The sequence below is a fragment of the Labeo rohita genome, chromosome 20, assembly GCF_022985175.1.
Source record: "Labeo rohita strain BAU-BD-2019 chromosome 20, IGBB_LRoh.1.0, whole genome shotgun sequence".
NCBI lineage: Eukaryota > Metazoa > Chordata > Actinopteri > Cypriniformes > Cyprinidae > Labeo > Labeo rohita.
The window spans coordinates 27116521-27142788 of record NC_066888.1 but is presented as its reverse complement, the minus strand read 5'-3'; the positions used below and the strand labels follow the sequence as shown (position 1 = coordinate 27142788).

Sequence of the window (26268 nt, the reverse complement as noted above, 5' to 3'; positions counted from 1 at the left end):
CTGCTCATTTGTTAAGCATTATATATTATATAAAGGTTATGTCATGAACTTAAAAGGCTCAGCTTTGTGTTTTGTATGTGTGTGTGGGAGGTCTTTGTGGGAAGGGGAACTTGTGTGCCGTGTTTGTTCACGCCAAGTGCATTCCCCGCTCACACCTGTGCGTTAAATATCGAATTCTGCTGGATTACGAATATTAATAAGGTCGGTTTACGTTGCTTTTATTACCCTCATGAGGCGCAAAATCATATCTTGGTATTAAATAAAAAAATTAAAAGTTAAAAGTTTACAACCATTAACGACCATTTACAATCGTCTAGCTTTAAATTGCAAACGATTGGGCGAACGTCACATTACGTCATTAATATTCATGAGCGCATCGCTTCTGTCGTAACCGTTGTTTCTAATATGTTAATATATATGGTTTATATGGTTAATTTAGTGTGTATTGAACTTTAAACTCCATGTTTTTTAGTATTATCATCCAGACTGAAGCCAATGTGTGAAGCAACCCAGAGCAGCGTTACCACAGCGTTACACGGTACAGTACATTAACTTTCTCAGTGCTTGTCAGACAGGTGGAGGCACATTTTTCAAAGATGACAGGATATAGGATTTTATTGAATCACATTCTAGAGATAACAAGAGCAGATTTACGTTCATCCATCCTTGTTTACACCTGCGTGTTTATAATAGTCTTCCTTTTAGTTTAAGCCGATTTGGCGAACGTCATATTACGTAATTAATATTCATGAGCGCATCGCTTCTGCAGCAACTGTTGTTTCTGGCATGTTTATATATATACAGTTTATATAATAAATTTAGTTTGTTTTAAACTTTAAACTACTTTTTTTGGTTATTATCATCTAGACCTTTTCTGAAGCCAATGTTGCAACCCAGAGCGGCGTTACCACAGCGTTACATGGTACAGTACGTTAACTTTCTCAGTGATTGTCAGACAGATGGAGGCACATTTTTCAAAGATGACAGGATATAGGATTTTATTAAATCATATTCTAGAGATAACAAGAGCAAATTTACGTTCATCCGTCCTTGTTCACACCTGTGTGTTTATAATCGGCTTCCTTTCAGTTAAGCCGATTGGGCGAACGTCATATTACGTAATTAATATTCATGAGCGCATCGCTTCTGCAGCAACTCTTGTTGCTGGTATGTTTATATATATATATATATATATATACAGTTTATATAATTAATTTAGTGTGTTTTAAACTTTAAACTACTTGTTTTGTGGTATTATCATCTAGACCTTTTCTGAAGCCAATGTTGCAACCCAGATCGGCGTTACCACAGCGTTACATGGTACAGTACGTTAACTTTCTCAGTGATTGTCAGACAGATGGAGGCACATTTTTCAAAGATGACAGGATATAGGATTTTATTGAATTATATTCTAGATATAACAAGAGCAGATTTACGTTCATACATCCTTGTTCACACCTGCGTGTTTATAATCGTCTTCCTTTCAGTTAAGCCGATTGGGCGAACGTCATATTACGTAATTAATATTCATGAGCGCATCGCTTCTGCAGCAACTGTTGTTGCTGGTATGTTTATATATATATATATATATATATATATATGTATATATATATATATAATTAATTTAGTGTGTTTTAAACTTTAAACTACTTGTTTTGTGGTATTATCATCTAGACCACTGATCTATAATAGAGAACTGGATAGCTCATGACGTCATAGAAGTGAAGCCACTGCGCCGCCATATTGCTGTTCCCTAGTATTCGCAAACATTCTATTGAATGAATGGGAAATAATACGACTTTAATGAGAAAACCTAACCTAACAAGTCAGCGTTTTCATATCTGACGTCTCACTGTACATTCTCACAGCTCAAACGTCCTAAGCATGTAAACGTTTATTGTTTAATGTCGGGAATTCCCTCTGCTTATTAAAAATATACATTACAGTAGCGAACATCATGAACATGATAAACATCGGACGTTCACCATGTTTACAAATGACAAAATGCTCATTCTAAAAACTGAAAAAAATATGCTTTGTATACATATAATTTGCCTTGCACAGTTTGTGCTGTTTTGTTATAGTATTTTTATTCGTAACGTTACAGGCTAAATGCATGTTTCAACAATGATTTCGTTAACATCATTCTGAAGCAGGTAATGATTTAAACGTTTAATTCAGCCTACATAACATTCGTGTTGAGATAAAAGTTAATAATAAACGTTAATAAAGCAAAAATGTTAAATATAACATTTTAAAATGATTTAAATAACTAAAAAGATAAAATGAAAATGAAACGTTAAAAATGAAACTAAAACTGTCAGCAGATGGCGTTAAGCACTGATTTTATCACTGAATCATTTTTTCAGGAATGAAGCGACTCTCTTTAGGAATGGGTAATTGAATCAATGACTCAGATTCGTTTAAAAACGCCCGTTCATTCATAAACGGAACACAGCTGTGTTTGAATAGAGATGCCGCTTGTTGTGACTTTGTTTCAGACTATTTTCATTGACGAAATTGAGCAAAATCAGGTTGTGTTATAGTCAGATAAATGTAATTTAAGGCACTTAATATAATAAAATTTGCGCAATCTTTAAGAGTTTAAAATAGATGTTGCTCACTTAGGGACATTAAAATATGCACATCATAACTTGGAGGAATAACGCTGACTAATTTCATTTGGTACGGATTTAAAGACATCATGCTTTATTTCCAAGATTTGAATTTCAATACAACACAGAGCAATATAACAGGCTTGTATTGTATTTTTTATTATATGTTCGAATCAATTTTAGATACTAATTCCAGATATATGTTCATGTTTACTATTTCCTGCGTAATTCCTTATGTTAAGAAATATATTTTGTGTTAAGATCAGAACTGTGTCGGCAAATGCGCAGCTGACACACCCACCTGAACGATTTCAAAACATCGCTTATCCTGTTCGAAAAGACGATAAATACTGTAGATAAGATTTTAAGTAAAAATTAATTTACATACACATATCATAAAAACTAGTCCTGTGTGACTGATACGCTTAAAATCGGGTGATTTCAGGTCAGTGGTTTAGCTGTGCGTCAATGGTGCTCTCTGTCGGTAGGGAATAGTAAGATGGCGGATCGAACACTTCCGGTGGCTTCACTGCCTCATGGCAGTTTAGAACGCAATGAGCGATCCAGTCATATATATAGATCAGTGATCTAGACCTTTTCTGAAGCCAATGTTGCAACCCAGAGCGGCGTTACACGGTACAGTACGTTAACTTCCTCAGTGCTAGTCAGACAGGTGGAGGCACATTTTTCAAAGATGACAGGATATAGGATTTTATTGAATCATATTCTGGAGATAACAAGAGCAAATTTACGTTCATACATCCTTGTTCACACCTGCGTGTTTATAATCGTTTTCCTTTCGGTTAAGACGATTGGGCGAACGTCATATTACGTAATTAATATTCATGAGCGCATCGCTTCTGTCGTAACCGTTGTTTCTAATATGTTAATATATACTGTTTATATGGTTAATTTAGTGTGTATTGAACTTTGAACTCCATGTTTTTTAGTATTATAATCCAGACTGAAGCCAGTGTGTGGAGCAACCCAGAGCAGCGTTACTACAGCGTTACATGGTACAGTACATTAACTTTCTCAGTGCTTGTCAGACAGGTGGAGGCACATTTTTCAGTGATGTCAGGATATAGAAATTTACTGAATCATATTCTAGAGATTTACATTTATATATCCTTGTTCACACCTGCGCGTTACATAACGAATCCTGCTACATTATGAATATTAATAAGGTCGGTTTACGTTGCTTTCATTAACTTAATATTAAAAATAAAATAAAGAAATAAAAATTACCCTGAATATTCTATTTGCCTCGCGGCTATTTGTGGAGCGTTTGCCTTTTAACAAATAAGTCAAGCAGTTTGGGCGAACGTCACATTATTAATATTTATGAGTGCATCTCTTCTGTAGCAACTGTTGTTTCTGGTATTTACGGTTTATATGGTTAATGTAGTATGTATTAAACTTTATATTGCCTTTTTGTAGCATTATCTAATAGAACTTTACTGAAGCCAAGATGTGGAGGAAACCAGAGCGGCGTTACCAGAACGTTACATGGTACAGTACGTTACTTTCTCAGTGCTAGTCAGGATAGACAGATAAAATCACACTTTTCAGCGATGATGACAGGATATAGCGTTTTATTTAATCATATTCTAGAAATAACAAGAGAAGATTTCCATTTGTATATCCTAGGAATATATATATATATATATATATATTTAAAAAGTAACAAAATCCTTCCTGAGATTTGAGTTGCGTTGAGGAAGTGTTAATCTTGAAATATTACCAACAATGTAAAAACTAGGTTCTGTAAATATTTTGTAGCAAGTCCTTTTACAGGAAAGTTTTTGATAGCGTAGGGCTTTTGTTTTGTATTCCTTCTGTCAAGCCGTACTGCCACCTCATGTTTAAATGAGTTACTGCAACCTGTTACAATAAAACCCTGTTATCCACCACACCCCAACAAAACACGATGCTCTGGGCAAATAAATTTAAGTTTATTGAAACATTTCATGTCGTACAATAACTACAAGTGGAACATTTATTCCCAGTCTCCCTATGACAAATCCTATGACATTGGAAAAACAGAGTGAACAGAAAAAGTAATCAGGCAAAAAGAATTGGCTATAAAAAGGAGAAATGTTCCTCCACGTCAAAGTTGCATTTGTGCAGTGCCATGCACTGGCAGTGTGGGAAGAATTTTGTCTCACACAAATAAATCTTCTCCCAGATCAACAAATCAGTAACTAGAAAATAAAAGCAACAACAGTCCACTGAACCAGCCCACATACTGATAAGAGAAGACAGAACTGTCAAAAGCTGATTGTCCCGAATGCCCTCATCTGCCTGACATCTACAAACACCTGTGGCCATTACAGTGGGGTGTTAAATAACAGACTAAGTGTGATATAAACAAATAACTTATTTCATATTTAAGCTATGTTTCCTTGCTGAAAAACCTAAGACCGTCTAACCACCAATCTGTTTTACTTTCAACAGTGAAAAGCAGTTGTTTAGCGAATGTGTTATTGCTATGCAGCCCATATGTTTCATTTAAATACAGTAGAGCAATCAGGCATTCAGACTGGAGCATTAGATGGTGATAATGTGATAAAAACCTTTCGGAAAATGCTAGTGAGAGAACAGATTGAGAGAGCAGTGATATGTTAAATAACTCGATGGTAGTAAAGCAACACTGATCATTATAGGAACTTCTTCTAGTGATCTATACAGTAATGATCTTACAATTCACAGATTTTGAGGCACTACAGCCGACTCTACAGAGACTGAATAGGGCAAGGTAGTTGGTGAGAATCCTCATCCTCAATTTCTGTACAATTTTATGTTTGTTTGTTTTTTTTTTTTTTACATAATATATAGAGTAAATTGGCTTGGATTAAATACGCTATGCTACATTACTGTGTAAAAATGCAAGTACACTTCCCTAACCAGTTCATTTCAGTATCTTTTTCAAAGACACTGTTAATACAGTAGGTTCAGTGGCACTATCAGGTGTAGATGGACATGTTACAGATATGTAAGAGTGGATATCATAAAATGTCTAGGTCATATTTCACCCTTTAAAAAACTTGCTGCCCCAAATGAAACAATTTTCTTTATTAAAAATAAATAAATAAACAAATTATTATATATAAATAATAATTCATTATTATAAAATATTTGTAATAATTCATTATTACAATTTTTTAATAAAGAAAATTCTGTTTCATTTGGGGCAGTAATTATTACTATTTTTTTTGTTTTTGCATTGACATTATTTTCATGAAAAATATTATTTTTCATGGATAATTAGCACATTCACCCTTTATTCAGCTGTCAGTAACGTATATATTTTGTAATGGATTTAATAAAAAATATATAATAAAAATCACATTACAATTATTTCAGTGTTGAGGAATTTAGGGGAAATGTGATTCGTTGTCCTGAAACCCCCACACTATAATATAGTGGGAGAAAAAGAAAATTGATTCATTATTAATTTAGTACTAGTAATTATTATTGGTATTATTTTATTATTTATTTAAACTAAATTTTATATATATATATATATATATATATATAATATTAAAGAAAGAAAATTATGTTCCATTAAGGGCAGTGGTTATTACAATTTTTTTTGCTTTTGCATTGTGACAATATAAACAAAATATTATTTTTCATGGATAATTAGCACGTTCACCCTTTAACCAACTGTCAGTAACATATACATTTTTGTAATAAATTTAATTAAAAAAAATAAAATCACATGTTACAATGATTACAATGTTGAGGAATTTTGGGGGAATGTGATTCATTGTTCTGAAAATACAAAAAAAATTAGATTAATATAGTGAGAAAAAAGAAAATTGATTCATTATTAATTTAGTACTATTAATTATAATTGGTATTATTTTTTAGTATTTAAACCAAATTATTGATTAATTACTAATTTAGTACTATTAATTATTATTGGTGTTATTTTATTATTTATTTAAACAAAATTATATAATTAACTTGAAATAACAGCCAAATTAGCATGTTACAACATGGGGGAAACGTATTTATTATTTAAAAAATAATGCCACAGAGAATTAAGTTATTAGAATTATTAAAATTCTAAAATATATAATTTTTGTTTTCTTTGCTGTAAAATATGACCTGGAAATCTCTTCTACAAAGTTCACCCCAAAGCCATTCTAGATCAACTAAATGGCACCTGTCCACTTCTGTTCTTGGATTGTTAGTGAAGTAAGCAAAAAAATGAAAGCACATGGATGTGCACTGTGTCGTTTCTTTTCCCATCACCTACTGACCACCCTGTGTGCAAAACAGGAAGTAGCATCATCCTGTTTGCCTTTGCTTTGGAGCAGGACAGGATCACATTAAGCTAAAACAGAGACGTTAAAAACAATGTGCATACATTTTGAGCAAACAGTAACTCACTGCTATATCCATCTACTTCAGTACAAGAGAAGACGTGTGAATCATTAAAGTAGAAGCCCTACATTTGAGCTCATACTGAGCTCACCTACAGAGGGTTACACAAAAGAGGAAGTCAAGAATCAAAACTCTTCTACCATAGAATTGTATCCACTCAATTTACTCAATTACGCAGATCGTCATTTTGTCCCCTCAAGTGTTTCGTTACAACTATAAACCAAGATGGTGACGTGCAAACAATCCTTTGTGGCCACTGAGTAACATTATGTCCTCTTCCCTTCTCAGTGGTTCATCCATCTCCAGTGGACGTCGAAGCAGTCTGTTCTCCAAACGGCATAAAACAAGAAGAATCTGGTATGTTACATATTATACATGTGCAGTCTTAATCTCTTTCTGGTCTCCGTCTCTGCGTCTGACGCTCCTCTCCCTCTCTGTCATCTCCAGGATCATTCTGCTAGTCTGGAGATCTAGGACGAACTTTCTGCAGACTCTGCTGCTGTCTTGGAGGTCTTGTCGTCTGAAGGGCTTTCACTGGACAAGGCGGCATCTCCATTCTCTGTTCTGTTGTTCACTAAATGCTTCCCTACAGCTGTAAGGAGAAAGAAAACGAATGGTATATAGACTTTAATTATATGATTACATTCAAAAAAATGTTTTTTCCCATTTAAGAAAATTGATACTGTTATCAAATTGATCAAAACAATAAGATATTGATGAATGCTGTTTTTAAATGAATTCATTAAATCAGGGTTTGTACCAGGCGCTTGAAGTACTTGAATTTGACTTTTTAAAATGTAAGGCCTGGAAAACCCTTGAAAATTATTCCTATTTCTAACATTCCTATTCACACAAAATTCAAAAAACATCTTTTTTAGCTTATTTCAGACCAGTCGTACTACTGACAATGTTGTGTAAACATGGCTGAAGACGTGAAAAGAGGAACAGATGAACTGAATCAATTTAGCGAGTCATTTACGCTTCGACTGACTTCGATCATTAATTTCTAGCGATTCACTAACAAAAACCAGATTAAATTAAAAAAGTCATTCATTTTCGAATTTCGACATCACTTGTAATGACTTTAAAAAGCACATACAGTGATGAATGAAACTGAGCTTTTCAAAACTCCAAATCATTGCGTCCCAAAATGATTCACTGTTTCGAAGCGCTCCAATCAAATTGCGTACTGCGAATCATTTGATTTAGATCGGAACTTTGGATCAGTTTTGCAAATCATTTCGCGAACTGAATGATTCTCAATCCATGCTCTGAGTCCTGATCTGAATGATGGCGACTGCAAATCATTTCAAAGCGTTCCAATTGCATTACGAATCATTTGATTCAAATCGGGACTTTAGAGCGGGTTCGATAATCATTACTCAGATTGTCTCTTGGAGCACGCATCACAAATTTTTTTGATTCAGATTGGAACTTTGGACCCTGTATCACAAATCATTTGATTCAGTTTGGCACTTCAAAGCGTGTATCGCAAATAATTTGTTTCAGATCAGGATTTCAAAGCAGGTTCGCAAATCATTTGATTTAGACTGAACCTTTGCGTATTGTGAATCTTTTGATTCAGATCGGGACTTCAGAGCAGGTTCGCAAATCATTATTTAGATCAGGTGTTCGGATCCGCATATCTCCAATTATTTGATTTTTTCAAAAATCAGTCAAAGTCAGTTTGGGACTTCAAATTGTGCATTGCAAATCATTTGATTCAGATCGGGAATTTGGAGCAGGTTTGTGAATCATTTGATTTAGATTAAGATTTTTAAGCGCATAATGCAAATCATTTGATTTAGTACAGAACTTTGGAGCGGGTTCGTGAATCATTTCGCAAATTGATTGATTTGGGATCTGCACTCCGAGTCCTGATCCGATGATTCCCAAATCGTTATTCAGATCGGGACTTTGGAAGGCAAATCATTTCCAAGAGCTCCAATCGTATTGCAAATCATTTGATTTAAATCGGGACTTCGAATTGCCTTTCACAAATCATTAGATGTAGATCGAAACTTCGGAGCGGGTTCGCAAATCATTTGATTTAGATTGTAAGTTCGCATTTGGTGAATCATTTGATTCAGATCGGGACTTTGCAGATCATTATTCAGAAAAAAGACAGAAAAAAATTATACACAAATAAAAATCCCTTAAGAAAATTAACTGTGGTTTTGTGGTTAGTAAAAGGTTATGGTTAATTTGTGGTTACCATGATTTAACTAATAGTAACCATGTGGGGTTTTTTTTGGAGTAAGGGATGTGTTGCCAGGTTAAAAAAAAAACATTTACACCTTAGAAGACACATAGGATGAATATAGAGATACATTTTTTAGGATTAACAGAACTTTAGAAAAAAAAAAAAAAAGTATCTATATATACAAAATCAAACCTATACCCTTGTTTTTAATGTATATAATTGTATATATTGTACATTTTAAATTGGTATCGCACGTGTTGCTGCCAGAATAACTGTCCATTTGCTTTTTGTGCTTTATTTCTCTCTTTGTTGCTTCGCTTTATTTTTGCAATTTTATTATATACTATATTTTTATCTATCTGTTTATCTTTTTTAGAATGTGAAAGATCAGACATTGTTTGATAAGTGAGATCTCTGATTAAATTCCCTGAAATTAAAAAAATAAATAGCGCTTGAAAAGTCTATTTCATTACACATTATCTGTATGAACCCTGTCGAATGCACTTGCCTTGTAGGGAAGCGGGGTCAGCAGTGCCATTATTGTGACTGGCTCCTGATCCCTCCTCCAGCTCATCCAGGTACAGCCGATAGCGATGTCCGCTGTCATCTTCATACTCCACGTTCTCATCATCAGAGTCCACCTCTGGAGCCACGTAAACCACTTCAAACTCAATTTCCCCCCTCTGCAGAGAAAAGAACAACTACGTGAGTATCTGGGAAGAGTAGGTGTGTGTAAACAAGCCAGTTACATTTGGTAAGCAAATATAACCTTTGTTATTGTACGACTTCAGAGGCTTGTGCGTGAGTCATATAAACCACTTATGATTTGTCTATGGGGTATTTTTGTAATTTCAGTGCCTGACAGTCCAAGTCCTTTTCCAACAGAAAAGAAATCTAATGGGTTTGTAAACAATATGAGGATGACGGGTAACAAGTATGTTCTCTTCAAACCATTCGTAATTAGACTTCACAAGCCCAAAGAGCATCTTAACCTTTGGGAGGTTCTCAGCAGGTGTTAGGATGGGATTGAAACATGGTTCTAATAATAAGTTATAGGTCATATGCTAATCCTGATCTGACAGCCCCCTGGTCGAGCTGCACACTGAACCGTGCGTATCTCTCACCTGCTGTGAGAGGATGGTGACGGCCTCTTTGTGCTTTGCATCTCTCAGGTTGATGTTGTTGACTGCTAAGATGGCATCTCCCACATGCAGTCCTCCGCAGCGCTCTGCAGGCTGGGTGGGGTGGATTTCGGAGATGAGGATGGGAACGCCGTGCTCTTTACCGCCCTGTGGTAATTGCAATGCAAACATCGAATCAGGACTTTGATCTTGGAACATACAGTGATTCATCCACTGAAAGTAGATGAATTAGCCTGCATATGAAATGAAAAGGTTGAACTCACGGTAATGGAGATGCCAAGTCCTTCGTGATCTTCTTTGGTCAAAACCACTTTGCGTATAGGGCCGACTCCCTGAGTCTTTTTCAGAGAATCTGTGTCCTGGATAGGTGAATACATAAATGACATATGAAAACATTCATAGTTTTTAACAAAATCAAACAGAAAAAAAAAAAAAAAAAAACAATAAATAAATGAAAAAAAAAAAAATATATATATATATATATATATATATATATATATATATATATATTTATTTATTTATTTATTTATTTTATTTATTAATTTATTTTTGATTAATATTTAAATATAAAAAAAAATGAATTTTATATTTAATATATCTAAAATATATTTAATTTAAATACATTATATACTTATATACTATATTATACACATTCTATATACTAAAGTACAAAAAATAAATATTTAAATAGAGTTTAAAAAGATTTAATGTCAGTGCAAAAATCAGATTAAATGTTAAATCTTATTTTTAAATATTTTTAATGCAAACTTGTATTTTATACTAAAAAAATAAAATAAAAAATACTTCATACTACTATAGTTGTTGCTAATATTCTGAATTCAATTTTAGTTTTATATTTTCTGTTTTCATTTAAATTTTAGTTTTTGTTTAAGTTTTAAATTTGATTTTATTTATTATATTTGAATAAAGACTATTACATATATATTTTTTTATATTGTGGCGTTATTTTCACATTTATAGTAGTATCAGCTGTACTGCAGAAAATTTTCATTTTCGTGACAGTATATCGTATATTTAATATTTAAAGTATACTTCAATTAAATGTATTAAAATATATAATTTGAAAGACTAATATTTAAGTCATTGTTAATACTTAAATATAAAAAAATCTGAATTTTATTTTTAACATGTAAAATATATTTACTTTAAATATTATATACTTATATATTATATACATTTTATATTAAATGTTAAATCTTATTTTAAAATATTTTTTATTTAATGCAAAATTTTATTTTATACAAAAAAAAAAACAAATAAAAAATACTTTCATACTACTATAGTTGTTGCTAATATTCTGAATTCAGTTTTATTTTTATATTTTGTTTTTATATTTTTTACATTTTAATTTAATTTTTTGTTTTGTTTAAGTTTTTTTGTTTGCATTTTAATTTTTAAAAATTTAATTCAACATTTACTTGAAAATGCTGACTTGGCAACTAGCTGAAATACATTTTACATTTTTTCTATTTTGTTTTATTTAAGTTAAATGTTTATTTCTCATAATTATTTTTAGTTAATAATAATCACAAAATAAATAAATAAATAAATATTAAATAAAATTTTTACCTTTTTATTTTGGGGTAAAATTCACCAAAGGCAAATCTTTCTCTTGTCTAGTCAAAGTGTACTCTCATATACCTCAAGAAAACTAGTTCACCTTCTGTACGCAAAATAACTTGTAATTAAATATGCTGTCTTACATGCCCCACAGGTGATGGCAAGGGTTTTTTGGGATCATTGCGCCCCCTGCAGGCTCGAATCACCGTTTTGTGGCGGTGCAGGTGAATCTCAGCTTCAAGCTGGTTCCACAGTTTGTCATGAGCCGGTCCTTTCATGTCTCTCCCGAGCAACTGAATCTGCTGCACCCTAAATAAAATAAAAAGAGCATTCAGGTATAAACTGACACCCAGTACTCGGTGCCAATCTTGATATATACATAATGGTCAATGAGGGCAGAGGAACAATGCAGTCTCTTACCTCCCAGCCAGCTCTTTGTCCAGATACTTGGCTGCCAGTCTGGCTCCATACACCTCAGCCTGTAATACCGCAATGTGCCTGCGGAGGGCCTCGTTCTCTTTCTTCAACATCTTCACCTCTGCCTCCAACTTGGCCTCCTTCACTTTTTCTTTCTTACTGGCCTCTAGCTCTTTCTCCTGTGACATGTAATCAGACAAAGACCAAAGGTGAGCAGTTGAGCGCAAACCTCTGATTATGTATGTATACTGATGCAATTCGCAAAAGAGTCACACCAAAACACTGTCATTAACAGCTTTTTCAATGTGCTGTCCAGTAGGACAAGAACAGAAAACCTACGTCACCACAAAAACTACAACTTCACAACAGTGAGGTGAGATCACAGGACAAACAAACACTCTAGCTTAAACGTACCAGGGTCATTCTGTGTCAAATCAACCAAACTTAAGAAACTTCCCTGATAGAGGAAATTTCAGAAACAAGATACAATTCTAATTTCAACATTTTTTATTCTTCAGACATTGTTGTTTAAATAAAATTAGTATCGGCTGTTTACAAAGTGACCAACTTTTGGTTTTTGACCCCTGAAAATGGGTAGAATTAACAGTCTGAACATAGAGCCTCATTGAGATCCCCATATCTCTGGGACTGAATGACATCCCAGAGATTCCAGAAGATTCCAGAAGAAAAGTTCTAAATCTAAGTTCTAGAATCTAAAATCATATTGCGATATCTTTAGTACTTTTAGAGTTATAGGCACGCAAAGATTGGAAAAAGAATATTTGTGGCACTCAGGTTTGTTCCATGCACTTGTCTTGACAGAAGGAAACAAGATACATTTCTAGCTCAACATTAATTGCTCTTCAGACATTCCTCTTTAAAAGAAAATCGTCTCATATTTTTGCAAATTTATCCACATTTGGTTTTTGACCACTGAAAATGTGTACAATTTAGCGATTTACTCCTGGAGCCATATTAAAATTCTAATATCTCTGGAACCGAACCGCGTAGGGCCTAAAAAATGATGATGCCAAAAGGAAAGTTTGTTAAGACCCAATATCTAAAAGGGCATTAAGATATCTTTAATACTTCTTGAGTTCCAGACATGCAAACTTTGGATTAAAAACTTGAAAAGTGCTGTTTCCCCATTTTTGAATGGTCACCATTGGCACAACAAAGTTTGCTAAAGGCGAAAAATTTTACTAACGGAACTACCAATCTCTGTGTAAAAATAACATCATGATGTTGCCATCTTTCTTAAGTCATTTTTAACCCCATGTAATTTGGCTCCCAATCTCAGGTGAAAATTGCCATTTTGACCCCTCTCTACACAATAGTGGATTACGCAGTGCATATTCATCCATGACATTTAATATTTTGGCTTTCATCATTAGCAAAATCAAAAATTTGAGCCTGGGACCTCTGGTTGAGTTGACGCAGAATGACCCACCACTAAATATGTGCACATACTATAGAATTGTAACAAACGTAGATTTAACATTGTCATAAATAAGTTTGCCAATATTGTGAAATGAAGCCAGCTGAATGGCATTTCTTCATTTGTTACAATCCCTGGAGTGAAAAAGGCACATCTAGCATTAGCTATGTACCGATACTGAACTTCAGGGCTGATATTGATCAACTTGTACCAGTAATTAAATGTGCGGTCATATTACCAATATTTCAGTGGCATTTTGCAGGCAAAAAATGTCTATTAAATGTGTATACCAAGCAGCATTCTCTTGGTCAATGTGAATTTACTATTTTAAATACTGGATATTGCCCACAAAATTTCACCCAACACCAGTAAATGACCGCAGCTTAAAGGGATAGTTCACTCAAAAATAAAAATAACCCCAAGATTTACTCACCCTGACTTTCTTCTTCAGACAAATACAGTCGGAGTTATATGAAAAAAATGTCCTGGCTCTTCCAAGATTTATAATGGAAGTGAATGGCTGTTGAGATTTTAAAGCCCAATAAAGTACATCTATCCATCATAAAAAGTGCTCCATATGTCTCTGGAGGGTTAATAAAGGCCTCCTGAAGTGAACTGATCCATTTGTGAAAGAAATTATCTTTATTTAAAACGCTATAAACTGTAATCTCTAGCTTCCGCCAGGGCTCTACAGTTCGACCATTTCAGTCAAACTACAGCATGCGATTATGAAAAAATACTGACCGATCAGCATATTTGTATTTGTACTGAGAGGAGCTTCAAAGGTTTCTATGTTTTGCAATGTTGAATAATGGATTACTGACATATCTCACAAACCCTTTCATAAACAAAGTGTAGAGAGTGTAAATAAGAGATTAATTGTGCAGTGTAGAGAGCTTCGTTGATTATAATAAACCTTTGTGAGATCGCAATGAACTAAGATGAGTGACAGCTTTTAATGATTTTTAAGGAAGTTTGTAAATGAGATATTGATTTAATACAACGGTTAAATAAACAAGAAGTTAATATTAAGTGACTTACATTGTGTGACTATAACACTATTGCCTGATTTTTCTCTATTTCGTTGTCAAAAATAGTTTGAAAGTCACAACTGAGCTGCTGCGCATCTCCATTCAAACACAGCGGTGTTTCATTTATGAATGAACGTGCATTTTTAAATTAATCTAGTGAGTCTGTGATTTAATTTCCCATTCATAAAGACAGTTACTTGCTTCATTCCTAAGTGAATCAGCCATTCGAACGAATCAAAGAAATTAATGATTCAGTAATTAAATCAGTGACTTTCCACCACCTGGCAGTTTTAGTTTCATTTTTAAAGTATCTTTTCAGTCATTTTAAACAATTTAATATTTCTATATTCAAAATGTTATATTTAAAACATTAATCTCAACATGAATTTATGAATTTGATTGCACTCATGCCACCTCTGAGCCTCATTAAACATACAAATACACCTACAAGCCTCTTTTGTGTTCTTCTGTGCCACCTCTGTAGTACAAATTAATTTTGTTAATACTGATTTCATTTGATTGGCATGCAACAGTTAGCGAAAGCTAGAGATTATGGTTTATTAAGTTTTAAACATGAATATTTTTATCACACAAATGCATCAATTTGCTTCAGAAGTCCTTTAATAACCCCCCGGAGTCATGTGGAGCACTTTTTATGATGGACGGATGCACTTTATTGGACTTTAAAATCTTAACAGCCATTCACTGCCATTATAAAGCTTGAAAGAGCCAAGACATTTTTTAACATAACTCTGACTGTATTCGTTTGAAAGAAGAAAGTCATATACACCTAGGATGGCTTGAGGGTGATTTTTGGGTGAGCTATCCCTTTAACAGCTTGTGGTGGTCGATACAGATCATTTTACTTTTTTATTTTAACCCCATCAGTTGGTTCAAATGTATCGGCTACCAATATATATCACTCACCTCTAGTAGTTAATCTACTAGTACACAAAAAGTTCATATCTGTTCATTATGGATGGTTAAACACAGCAGAAGCAATAACAGAAGGAAAAAGTAGAGTTAGACGGGACACACACAGACTCAAAACAATGCAAACCTTACCTTGTCCTCCACTGAAGGAACAGGCTTAAGATTGAGAAGAAAAACAGAGGGTCAAAGGTTAGAGAGGCAGGGTTAAACAGGAAGGCCGGTTACAGAAGCATCATCATTCATTCATACATCAGGAGGGTTAAGTCAGGAAGACACAGAGCAGAGTGCCAACCCAACCACAGCCTGTTAGTGTTCATTACAGCTGATTATACAAAGAGATACTGCTATTACAACAACACTGTTAAATGTCACAGCTACGCTACACAGTCAAAAGTATGTAGACACATGTACTAATTAGTGACGGCTGGATAAACTGAAGCATACAGCCATGTAGACATACAAGTCGGTTTGTCAGATTTGTGCCCTTGACTACTCTACTGATCCTACAGAGAAGTGAAAAAGTCTAGGGGCAATGGCTGGTCAGCCACAGAAGCTCACAGAATAGGACAGTGAGTGCTGAAGTGTAAAGTGCACAAACACTGTCTGCAGCTTCAACACCCACTGTCGAGTTACAAACTGCCTCTGAAAGCAACATCAGCTTGAGCTGAAAGGTTTTTAAATAGTGTTTTTTAATTTAATGGTATTAGCTAGGGCTGCCACCTAATAGTCGACTAACCATTACTTGATAAAAAGAGACTTGGTTGACCAAAATTTATAAGTTGCTTAGTCGCAGAAAAACAAAATGCCACAGGAAGTGGTGAAGTCATGCAGTCCAAAACAAGCAGATCGTTAACAGCTGGTCTTTGTGGTAATATAGTACATTGGGCTGGACCTCCAAATGCTCACTTATCATTCATCAACCTCAAATATGGCTTATGATCTGAAATATCTAAGTAGTAGCAACTTTACATGGCCGCTCAATCTAATGTTAACCGAGAAAAATGTGCACTATTGAAGCGTCTGTGCAGAGTGTGGAAGCTGAACAGTAGCAAGCTCACTGCATGACAGATGTAGGCGTCGGTGCGGTCTCTTGCTCTTAAAATACTCTGTCATTTTTGGTCATACAGATAAATACATCTTTTAAATCTGTAAAGACTACGTTTTTTGTGTGCACTCACAATAACAACAAAACGTTGTGCTTTTGTAAAATAATTAAAGCAAACATGATGTGCTTTCTGCTTTCTCTCCAAACTTGAGTGCAAAACTTCGAAACTCAGTGTATGTCTACTTTTAAATGAACCAATTCAAACAGAAAACAAATATTCACCGATTATATAATCTGCATGAAACACGCATACAGGCGCATCCACTACTGCAGAGATGACGAGTCAGTTTCGCTGACTTCATCTCTTAAGCCGAAAGCAAAAAAAGTGCAAGTTTATCATTAAATTATAAGATAAATTATTTTCTCTGACACATTTATAACTATTATATCTGCTGGTGCGCTGTGGCAAGCTTTTTTGTGTGCGCTTGAGTGCTTTTTAATCTATGTGGGCAATTAAAGGCTCATTATTATGATTTATATGGTTTATTAATGAATGTGCGACTAATAGTTAACTAATGCTTAAAATGAATGACTACTAGTCAACCAGACAAATGTTTAGTCGAGGGCAGCCCTAGTATTAGCTTATATTGAATGTTTAGGGTCAGTAAGATTGTTTTTGAAATACATTCATAATTTTATTTAGCAAGGACACAAATGTTTCTTGAGCAGCAAATCAGTATACTAAAATGATTTCTGAAGGATCATGTGACACTGAAGACTGGAATAATGATGCTGAAAATTCAGCTTTGATCACAGGAATAAATTACATTTTAAAATGTATTCAGATAGAAAACAGTTATTTTAAATTGTAATAATATTTCACTATATTACTGTTTTAATGCATTTTTTAATAAATAAATGCAGACTTAGTGAGCATAAGAAACTTTTTTCAAAAACATTTTTAAAAATCTTACCAACCCCAAACATTTTGAACAGTATATATACTGCTGTTAAATGTAATCTTCAGCAAAAATTAATAAACTCAAAAATAACTTTACATGCTACAAAAATCTTTAATATACAAAATTTTCAATTCTCAAATTTTAATAATTTTTAAATAATTTTTCATTCTGTTAGGTTAGCTTTTACTGTTTTATTTTGAATTTATTTAGACAAAATAATATGGAATTCATTGGTTGTTGGTTGTAACAAGAACATAATTATCTGCTTATCTTCTATTTGCATACTTTGTAACATGGAATACGAAAAGTCGTAAATAAGGATGGTTTTCTCTAGGCATCAGTTCCAGTGAATGGAAAACTAAACCTACAGCACACATTGATAGTCTGTGGTTTGTTTGCTAAACGACGACAATAGTCCTGTACACAAAACAGGCTCTTGGTTCGCTCTTAAGTAATGCTTTTTAGATGGGTCTGGAATAACTCGATTGGCCTGCTGGAAATCCCACTCAACTAGTTAGTCTAACATCACTTCCAGGCCTGACACCCCAAATTCCTTTGTCAAAAAAGCTTTCCCAAAAGAGTAGAGGCCATTATAACAGTTCCAATTCTACATTAATTCCCATAGTTTTGGAATGAGATGTTGAGTGATTAGGTGTTCACATACTTTTGACACTTAATTGAGTTGAAGATCTGGGTGGCCGTAATGCTAACATGTTATATCTAGCCAATTTTCAGTAACTCTACTAGGCATTAAATCTAGTCTTGGTTCTGCTACATTTGTAGGAATCTGATGCTGTGCCCACCATCCTGTCCTTGATGGAGTCCGAGTCGACCGCCTGTCCGCCTTTGGCTTGGAGTTTGAGCTGCATTGCGTGAAGTTGCAGAAGCTGTTCATGAACCTCCTTCTCCACCACAGCCTTCTCCGCCTGGACATCTGTCAACTCCGACCGCAGGTCCACCAGCTGAGCCTAAAACACACACACACATAGTATTAACTTGCTATCCAAGAATCATGAATCATACTCAGACATGCTGACTCAAGTAGTGTCTGTGTATGAAGTACTGACCTATCCTTTTCCAATCCAAAATAGAGCAGACATACAGATCAAGGAAAATGAAAAAATATGAAAATGAAAACAAATGTTTATTCTAACAGACCCAAAGCTGTAAACTATGGCTTTTTGAGGAAACAGACTCTGGACTAGCAATTAGTGCAAGTCTTTTGGCATGTTGAGCCATGTTCTCTATGTGAGCGACTCTATTCATTTTAAAGGAATAGTTCACCCCAAAAAAACAAAAATTCATGGAAAAACATCTTAATGGTGGATTTGTTCTTATAAACATGCAGCTTTTCACTTTACTTCATGTTAACTGATAGACTGGAGTGGTGTGGATTACTTGTGAATTATTGTGATGTTTTTATCAGCTGTTTGGACTCTCATTCTGACGGCACCCATTCACTGCAGAGGATCTATTGGTGAGCAAGTATAATGCTAAATTTCTCCAAATCTGTTCTGACAAAGAAACAAACTCATCTACATCTTAGATGGCCAGAGGGTGAGTACATTTTCATTTTTGGGGTGAATTATTCCTTTTAAAAGACAAGACGGAAAACAGAATATTTTGCTAATCTCACACATTCATGCATGCACATTCACTGCATAGTACGTCAATCGAGGCTTTGTGTATGATGTTACAGTCCTGAATAACACATTAAATCTTTTTGGATTTCATTAGAAAAATTGGATTTCAAACCAAGTCGTTTGGATTGGATTTTCCTTTCAAGCCACAAATAACTAAGAGTCAGATATCTCAAAAAAAACTGTACATAGACCATATCAGATTTAATTCATCCGTTTATCCTAAACATAAATAAGCTTTTCTGTTCAGAACTGTTCATTAAACTGTTCAACTGTTCATCTTCCTCTTTCTACTGTTTCCGCTTCCCTTCAGAAGAGCGTACTCCCATTTGACACACTCATCAGCAACCACAGCCGTGGTGAGTAATGACATCCGGTCTCCCAACGAAACTCCCCGCCATTAGAAAGCAGCTCAACCAGCATCTCAGCCTTTTAAATAAGGAAGATGCATCAAGGTTTGAAATAAAAGTCCTCTTATAGAAAAAACTACTCATTTATTTATACGCCCCATCTCTGCTAGATAGCCAAGGTTAGCTGAGGGACTCTCATATTCAGCAGTAACACAGCAGAGAAGGTTCATTTATCTGTCAGGAGTCGTTCTAGAACGAGTACAGTGAGAATGGTGAATCTGAACCCATTGCCTACAGCTGCTCAGAATACTTTAGATTCCCACTGCAGCCCCTCCCAATAAAAAAAAAATGACAGTCTACTTTAAGATGCTAGTAAGTCTACACTACCAGTCAAAATTTTGCATTTATTTGATCCAAAGTACAGCAAAAACAGGAACATTTTGAAATATTTTTACTATTTAAAATAACTGTTTATTATTTGAATATATTTCAAAATGTAATTTATTCGTGTGATTTCAAAACTGAATTTTTAGCATCATTACTCCAGTCACATGATCCTTCAGAAATCATTCTAATATTCTGATTTGCTGCTAAAAATATATTTATTATGTTGAAAACAGCTAAGGAGAATTTTTCAGGTTTCTTTGATGAATAGAAAGTTTTGAAGAACAGCATTTATCTGAAATAGAAATCTTTTGTAACATTATGTCTTTATCATCACCTTTGATCAATTTAAAGCATCCTTACTAAATAAAAGTATTAGTTTATATTATTTCTTTCCCCCAAAAAAATAAAAATAAAAATAGTATATAATGTTACAAAAACTTTTTATTTCAGATAAATGCTGATCTTTGTATTCATCAAAAAAAAAAAAATATACTCAACTGTTTTAAATATTTATAATAATAGTAATAATAATAATAATAATAATAATAATAATGTTTTCTTGAATAGCAAATCAACATATTAGAATGATATCTTAAGGTTCATGTGACACTGAAGACTGGAGTAATAATGCTGAAAATTCAGCTTTGATCACAGAAATAAATTACATTTTAAAATATATAAAACGTTTGACTGGTAGTGTATATACTCCGTAACAACACTTCTACTAGCAAAACCGAGTATCTTCTCTAAACTTAACAATGTAACTGAATCTGACTCGAAGCAAAGGCACCTCAAGGGACTTCAGTATGTGTAATGCAGCCTATAACTAGAGAAAAATGCCTTGTTGTTGCAGGCCAAGAACTTTCATACAGTGGCAGCCTTCAGAGAGAGTGAACATGTGCCAAAGACACAGAAAAAAGAAACAAATGTTAAATAAAGTCATTATTTTTGTTTTCTTTGCACACAAAAAATATTCTCGTAGCTTTATAAAATTAAAGCAGAAGTCCACTTCCAAAACAACAATTTACAAATAATGTACTCACCCCCTTGTCATCCAAGATGTTCATGTTTTTCTGTCTTCAGTCGTAAAGAAATTATGGTTTTTGAGGAAAGCATTTCAGGATTTTTCTTCATATAATGGACTTCAATTGTGCCCCCGATTTTGAACTTCCAAAATGTAGTTTAAATGCAGCTTCAAAAGGCTCTAAACGATCCCGCCTAAGGAAGAAGGGTCTTATCTAGCGAAACGATCTGTTTTTTTTTTTTTTTTTTTTTTTTTTCGAAAAATAAAAATTTGTATACTTTTTAAGCATAAAATTATACTACTGAATCATGACGAAAGGTCACGCGGAACATAGGCGGAACTACAGACCTAGTGTTTACAAAGCGAACACGCAAAGAAAGTGCAAGTAAGTCAAACACTGTTTACAAACAAAAAGGTACAATGTGTCGGACGATTCTAAAGTTGTAGGAGACAATAAGTTGGAGTTTTTCACCGTTCTCTACCTTTTTTTTAGCCGGAGTACACAGATGATGAACTTAGACGTGATTCATAGTAGTGATGGGAAGTTCGGATCATTTTACCGACTCGGACCTTTGAGTCTCGTTCAGCAAAATGAACTAATCTTTTTGGGAGTCATTTCGTTAATTTGAGCAAAATCAGCATCACGTGACAGCCCCATAAGATGAACGAACGACTTGAAAATAACTAATTCCAGTACAGAACCTAATAGGATGTTGCGCATTTGTGACTCGACGAATCACTCCCCGAGACGACTCGTTCTTCGCGAGTCACATTAAAGCATCAAAATGAACGAATCGTTCAAGAACGACCCGTGGACGCGCATCCGAGAGCCTGTGCTACGCGAGTTTTGCGCTTAAAAAGTATACAAATTTTTATTTTTCAAAAAAAAAAATACAGATCGTTTCACTAGATAAGACCCTTCTTCCTCAGCTGGGATCGTTTAGAGTCCTTTGAAGCTGCATTTAAACGACATTTCGGAAGTTCAAAATTGAAGTCCATTATATGAAGAAAAATCCTGAAATGTTTTCCTCAAAAACCATAATTTCTTGATGACTGAAGACAGAAAGACATGAACATCTTGAATGACAAGGGGTGAGTAAATTATTTGTAAATTGTTGTTTTGGAAGTGGACTTCTCCTTTAAGGTTGAACCACTGATGTCACATGGACTATATTAGCAATGTCCTTACTATCTTTCTGGGACTTTAACGTGTCAGTTGCGTTGCGGAGTCAGAAAGCTTTCAGATTTCATCAAAAATATTTTAATTTGTGTTCGGAAGATGCATGAAGGTCTTACGGGTTTTGAACAATGTGATGTTGGTGTATTTACTAACAAAGATGTACTATGGTATTACAGGGGACACCTTCTAAATAGTATCTTACCATGTATATAAATACTGAAAAAGAGGCCATCATTGTGCCATAGTACCGCCACAGTACTTTTTTAAAGACAGGAAGCTGCTATCTTCACTGTCACATCCAATTCTCCTCTTGTACAGCAGGGAGTTTTTTATCAAGCTGTGTGTTAATCTGCTCTGCTCAGCAGTGCCGGTGAAGATGTGGGTGTATGTGCGACCTCTTCACCTCCTAACTACCTTTTCAGAAAGAAATTCAGTCTCCCACACAAATATACCAGTGACTCACTACACTTCAGAACCTGTTATTTTGAATTTTATCTCCTGGACTCAAGTGATTCCTCCATGGCAAAGATATATTTCCCTTGTGGAAGATAATACTGCTTTTCAAATTGGACTGGGAGCTTTGATAAAGAGCCATTAACAGATTTGAAAAGTGGTAGGAAAAGCAGATTACCCAAGCTTGTCTCCCGAGAAGCTTGAAACTGCCAACACACAGACAAGATGCCAATTATCCAGTCTGTGTGACAGAAAAATCACAGACAGCGGAGCTCAACAGCAACAATACTTAATGAAAACATGACCTGGCACATGAGTGCGTGCTGTTGAAGTTAAGGAATCATTAATGTGATGCACTGCAGTCAGTTTAAACAGAAGAATGACCAGTGTCTGGTATTGACTAGGTATACAGGTTTAACAGGTTTTTTTTAATGCCTACACCAACACGGTTTGCACCGTATGCAAAGCATTTCCTTGCTAACAAACTGGCAACTTTTTATGCTTGTTTACGCAGCTGACATCCAAATACTGCCATCTGTGTGTCTCAAAAAAATAAGAAAAACAACAACAAGTGCATTAATTTTTATGCACATAAGCAATGTTTATCAGCCTACAAGTGACGAGTAGATCAAAGGCAACATAACAGGTTATTCTGTGACATAAGTTACTCAGCCTATACAGTTTATTTTGACAAAACAAATTTTAGACTACCTATTTAAATGTAAAACTTCTGCTCTAAATATGTACAAGATGCACGTCCATCATGACATCTTGCTTTTACGTAGGGGTTTTGATCTCTGTTGGGTTTACTGTGCAAAAATAACCAGATTAACTGTACTGTACGCCTTACTTATTCGCCAAAAGTGCCGCACTGTAATTACGTCCCGAATTTAAAGTAATCTTTGCAATGTGCAACAAGGAATGAAAAGTGCATGTTTATGCAACAAGAACATTACTGAAACAGAATAGCAGGATTCAAATTAATAATTAAGAATGCAAAAGATGCACCGTTGCCATTTATACACACAGCAGTTTTTATTCCAGGATTCACACTTGTTTTTTGTTTTTTTGTTTTTTTTTTTAAAACGATTTTACAATCAAAAAGAACAATTTACAACCAATTAAATGTTTCATTTATGTTCCAAAAATTCCATTACACTGAGATTCCATGCCTTTTCCATGCTTGGAAATTACACTTCAAAAATTTCCTCATTTTTCCAAGTTCACGGGTATATTTGTAGCAATAGTCAACAATGCATTGTATGGGTCAAAATTATCGATTTTTCTTTTATGCCAAAAATCATTAGGATATTAAGTAAAGATCATGTTCCCTGAAGATATTTCGTACATTTCCTACCGTAAATGTATCAAAACTTAATTTTTTAATAGTAATATGCATTGCTAAGAACTTCATTTGGACAACTTTAAAGGCGATTTTCTCAGTATTTTTAATTTTTTTTTTTTTTTTTTTTTTTTTTTTTTTTTTTGCACCTTCAGATTCCTGGTTTTCAAATAGTTGTATCTCAGCCAAATATTGTCCTATATCATAACAAACCACACATGAATTGATAGCTTGTTTATTCTCAATTTACAAAAAAAAAAAAAAAAAACTACCCTTATGACTGGTTGCTTATGATGAGTGCTATATTTGCATGTTACTTTTTGTTATTGCAGATTGGTTGTAATTTGAAATCTATCTGAAATATGTAGCTGAAAATTCAGAGAACATCCATAATCTATTTATATTCTGGTTTTGTAAAATAAAATAAAATACCAGTTATTAACGACTTATAGCCATAATACATAAATAATATATTCTAACAAAAAGTACTAGTTGGTCAGTCCTAAACATTTAGATTGAAACATCCAGAATTAAATACATACAGTTCTGTCAGTAAACAAAAGAACATAAACTTTGTCTGGAGAATTTATAGGAGAATATCAATCTCATTTCCTCACCTCTAGTTTGTGGTTGAGCTGAAAGATGGTTTGGGATTTATGACACAGCTGAGCAAAACATGAGCTGAGACTGGTCATCTTCTGACGGCCCTCATATGTGATATCAGCCTGATCTGGGTCGATTTCTCCCAGTAACAGATCCACATCCACGAACGCCTTGTCAAACTCCTTCTCCAGCACCTCCAGCCATCGGAACATGGACATGCCGGAGCCGGGAGCCGCAGCGGGACCGGGAGAGAGGGCCGAGCCCGGAGATACAGCACCGCCAGCGGACGCAGACATATTCAACACGGATACAGGAACAACGTACAGATAACTTGAATTTAGTCCTATCCTCGGTGCGATCGCCTGGCTGTTTAAGTTATATTAACAACTTCTGATGTGAAAGAGAGTGAGGGTGATGTTCTGTTGACGTGTTTTCCGTGCTCTCATCTGACCAGGAAATCCGAGATCGCACAAGTCAACAGCGTGGATCGATTAGTTTGGTCTGCCACACGATGAGGCCCGTCAATGAAGAAGGCAGTCGATAGACGAGCGAATCGATTAGTGAGTACGTCAGATTTCCTCAATTTGCTTCGTGGGAATTTACAACTGTTAGACCATCTGTGACATAATATAAATACAGCTATTATTATTTTATTAGTTGTTGAACTGTATGATATATTTGTAAATTTAATAATGCCTATCCTGCTGAAAAAAAATAAAAACAATAGACACCATCACAAAATTTTTAATGGTTTTACTGGTTATAATGGGACTTGTATTGGTTTTAATGGAAACTGTAATGGACCTTGTTGGTCTCTGCTGGTAATTGGTCACCTTCTATTGGTGGCTTGTTAAAACCATTAAATCCTAATGGAATATGTCTCAAAACACACTACAGAAAATAATTTTTTAATGGTTTTAATAGTAAAAGTTGATGGTTTGTATTGTTTGTAATGCTTGGTTTCCGTTATTAATATTATTTAATATTTGCACTGTTTAATAGTTGTAATATTTAGGAAAATCTTAAGTCTGATTTAGAGAGTATGATGAAAAAATAATAATATTTTTAGCCCAAAGTGAATGTGTCAGAATGCAATAAGGGATACACTTATTAATTAAAAAACAAACATTTATCTTCTATCTTTTTTCAGTCAGTCTCATAAAACTAGCGAGGTAAGCGTGTAATAGTACTGACAGTGCTGTGTAAAGCGGAGGAAAAGAAAAACAGATTCAAACTTTTAAACATTTAGTTCACTAAATTATTCACTATAGAAAAACAGTTCAAAGAAAACCATTAATTCTCGAATTTCGGTTTGTAATAATTTTAAACAGCACATAGTGATGGGTGAAAGGGAGCTTTTCGAAACTCTGAATCAGTTAAACCATTGCATAGCAAAATGATTCACTGTTTTGAAGCGGATTGTGAATCGTTTGATTCAGATCGGGATTTCAAAGTGCGCATGTCGAATCATTTGATTCAGATCAGGACTTCGGAGCAGGTTTGCAAATCGTTTAATTCAGATCGGAA

The 26268-nt window shown here is 34.4% G+C and overlaps 1 protein-coding gene across 2 annotated transcripts; it reads right to left on the bottom strand.

Annotated features, from left to right (window-relative positions):
- Positions 1–4549: 4549 nt before the first annotated feature.
- Positions 4550–25246, bottom strand: gopc (golgi-associated PDZ and coiled-coil motif containing). 2 transcript variants are annotated; one of them, XM_051138839.1, is made up of 9 exons: positions 24756–25246; positions 18566–18730; positions 15888–15911; positions 12357–12532; positions 12080–12245; positions 10619–10714; positions 10338–10502; positions 9722–9896; positions 4550–7602 (listed from the first exon to the last, which is right to left on the bottom strand). In XM_051138839.1, the coding sequence occupies exons 1-9, from the start codon at positions 25035–25037 to the stop codon at positions 7481–7483; spliced, it is 1371 nt and encodes a 456-aa protein (XP_050994796.1). In that variant the 5' UTR covers positions 25038–25246; the 3' UTR covers positions 4550–7480. The 2 variants fall into 2 exon arrangements, with proteins under 2 accessions (XP_050994796.1, XP_050994797.1); XM_051138840.1 differs by lacking the exon at positions 15888–15911.
- Between the last annotated feature and the right edge of the window lie 1022 nt (positions 25247–26268).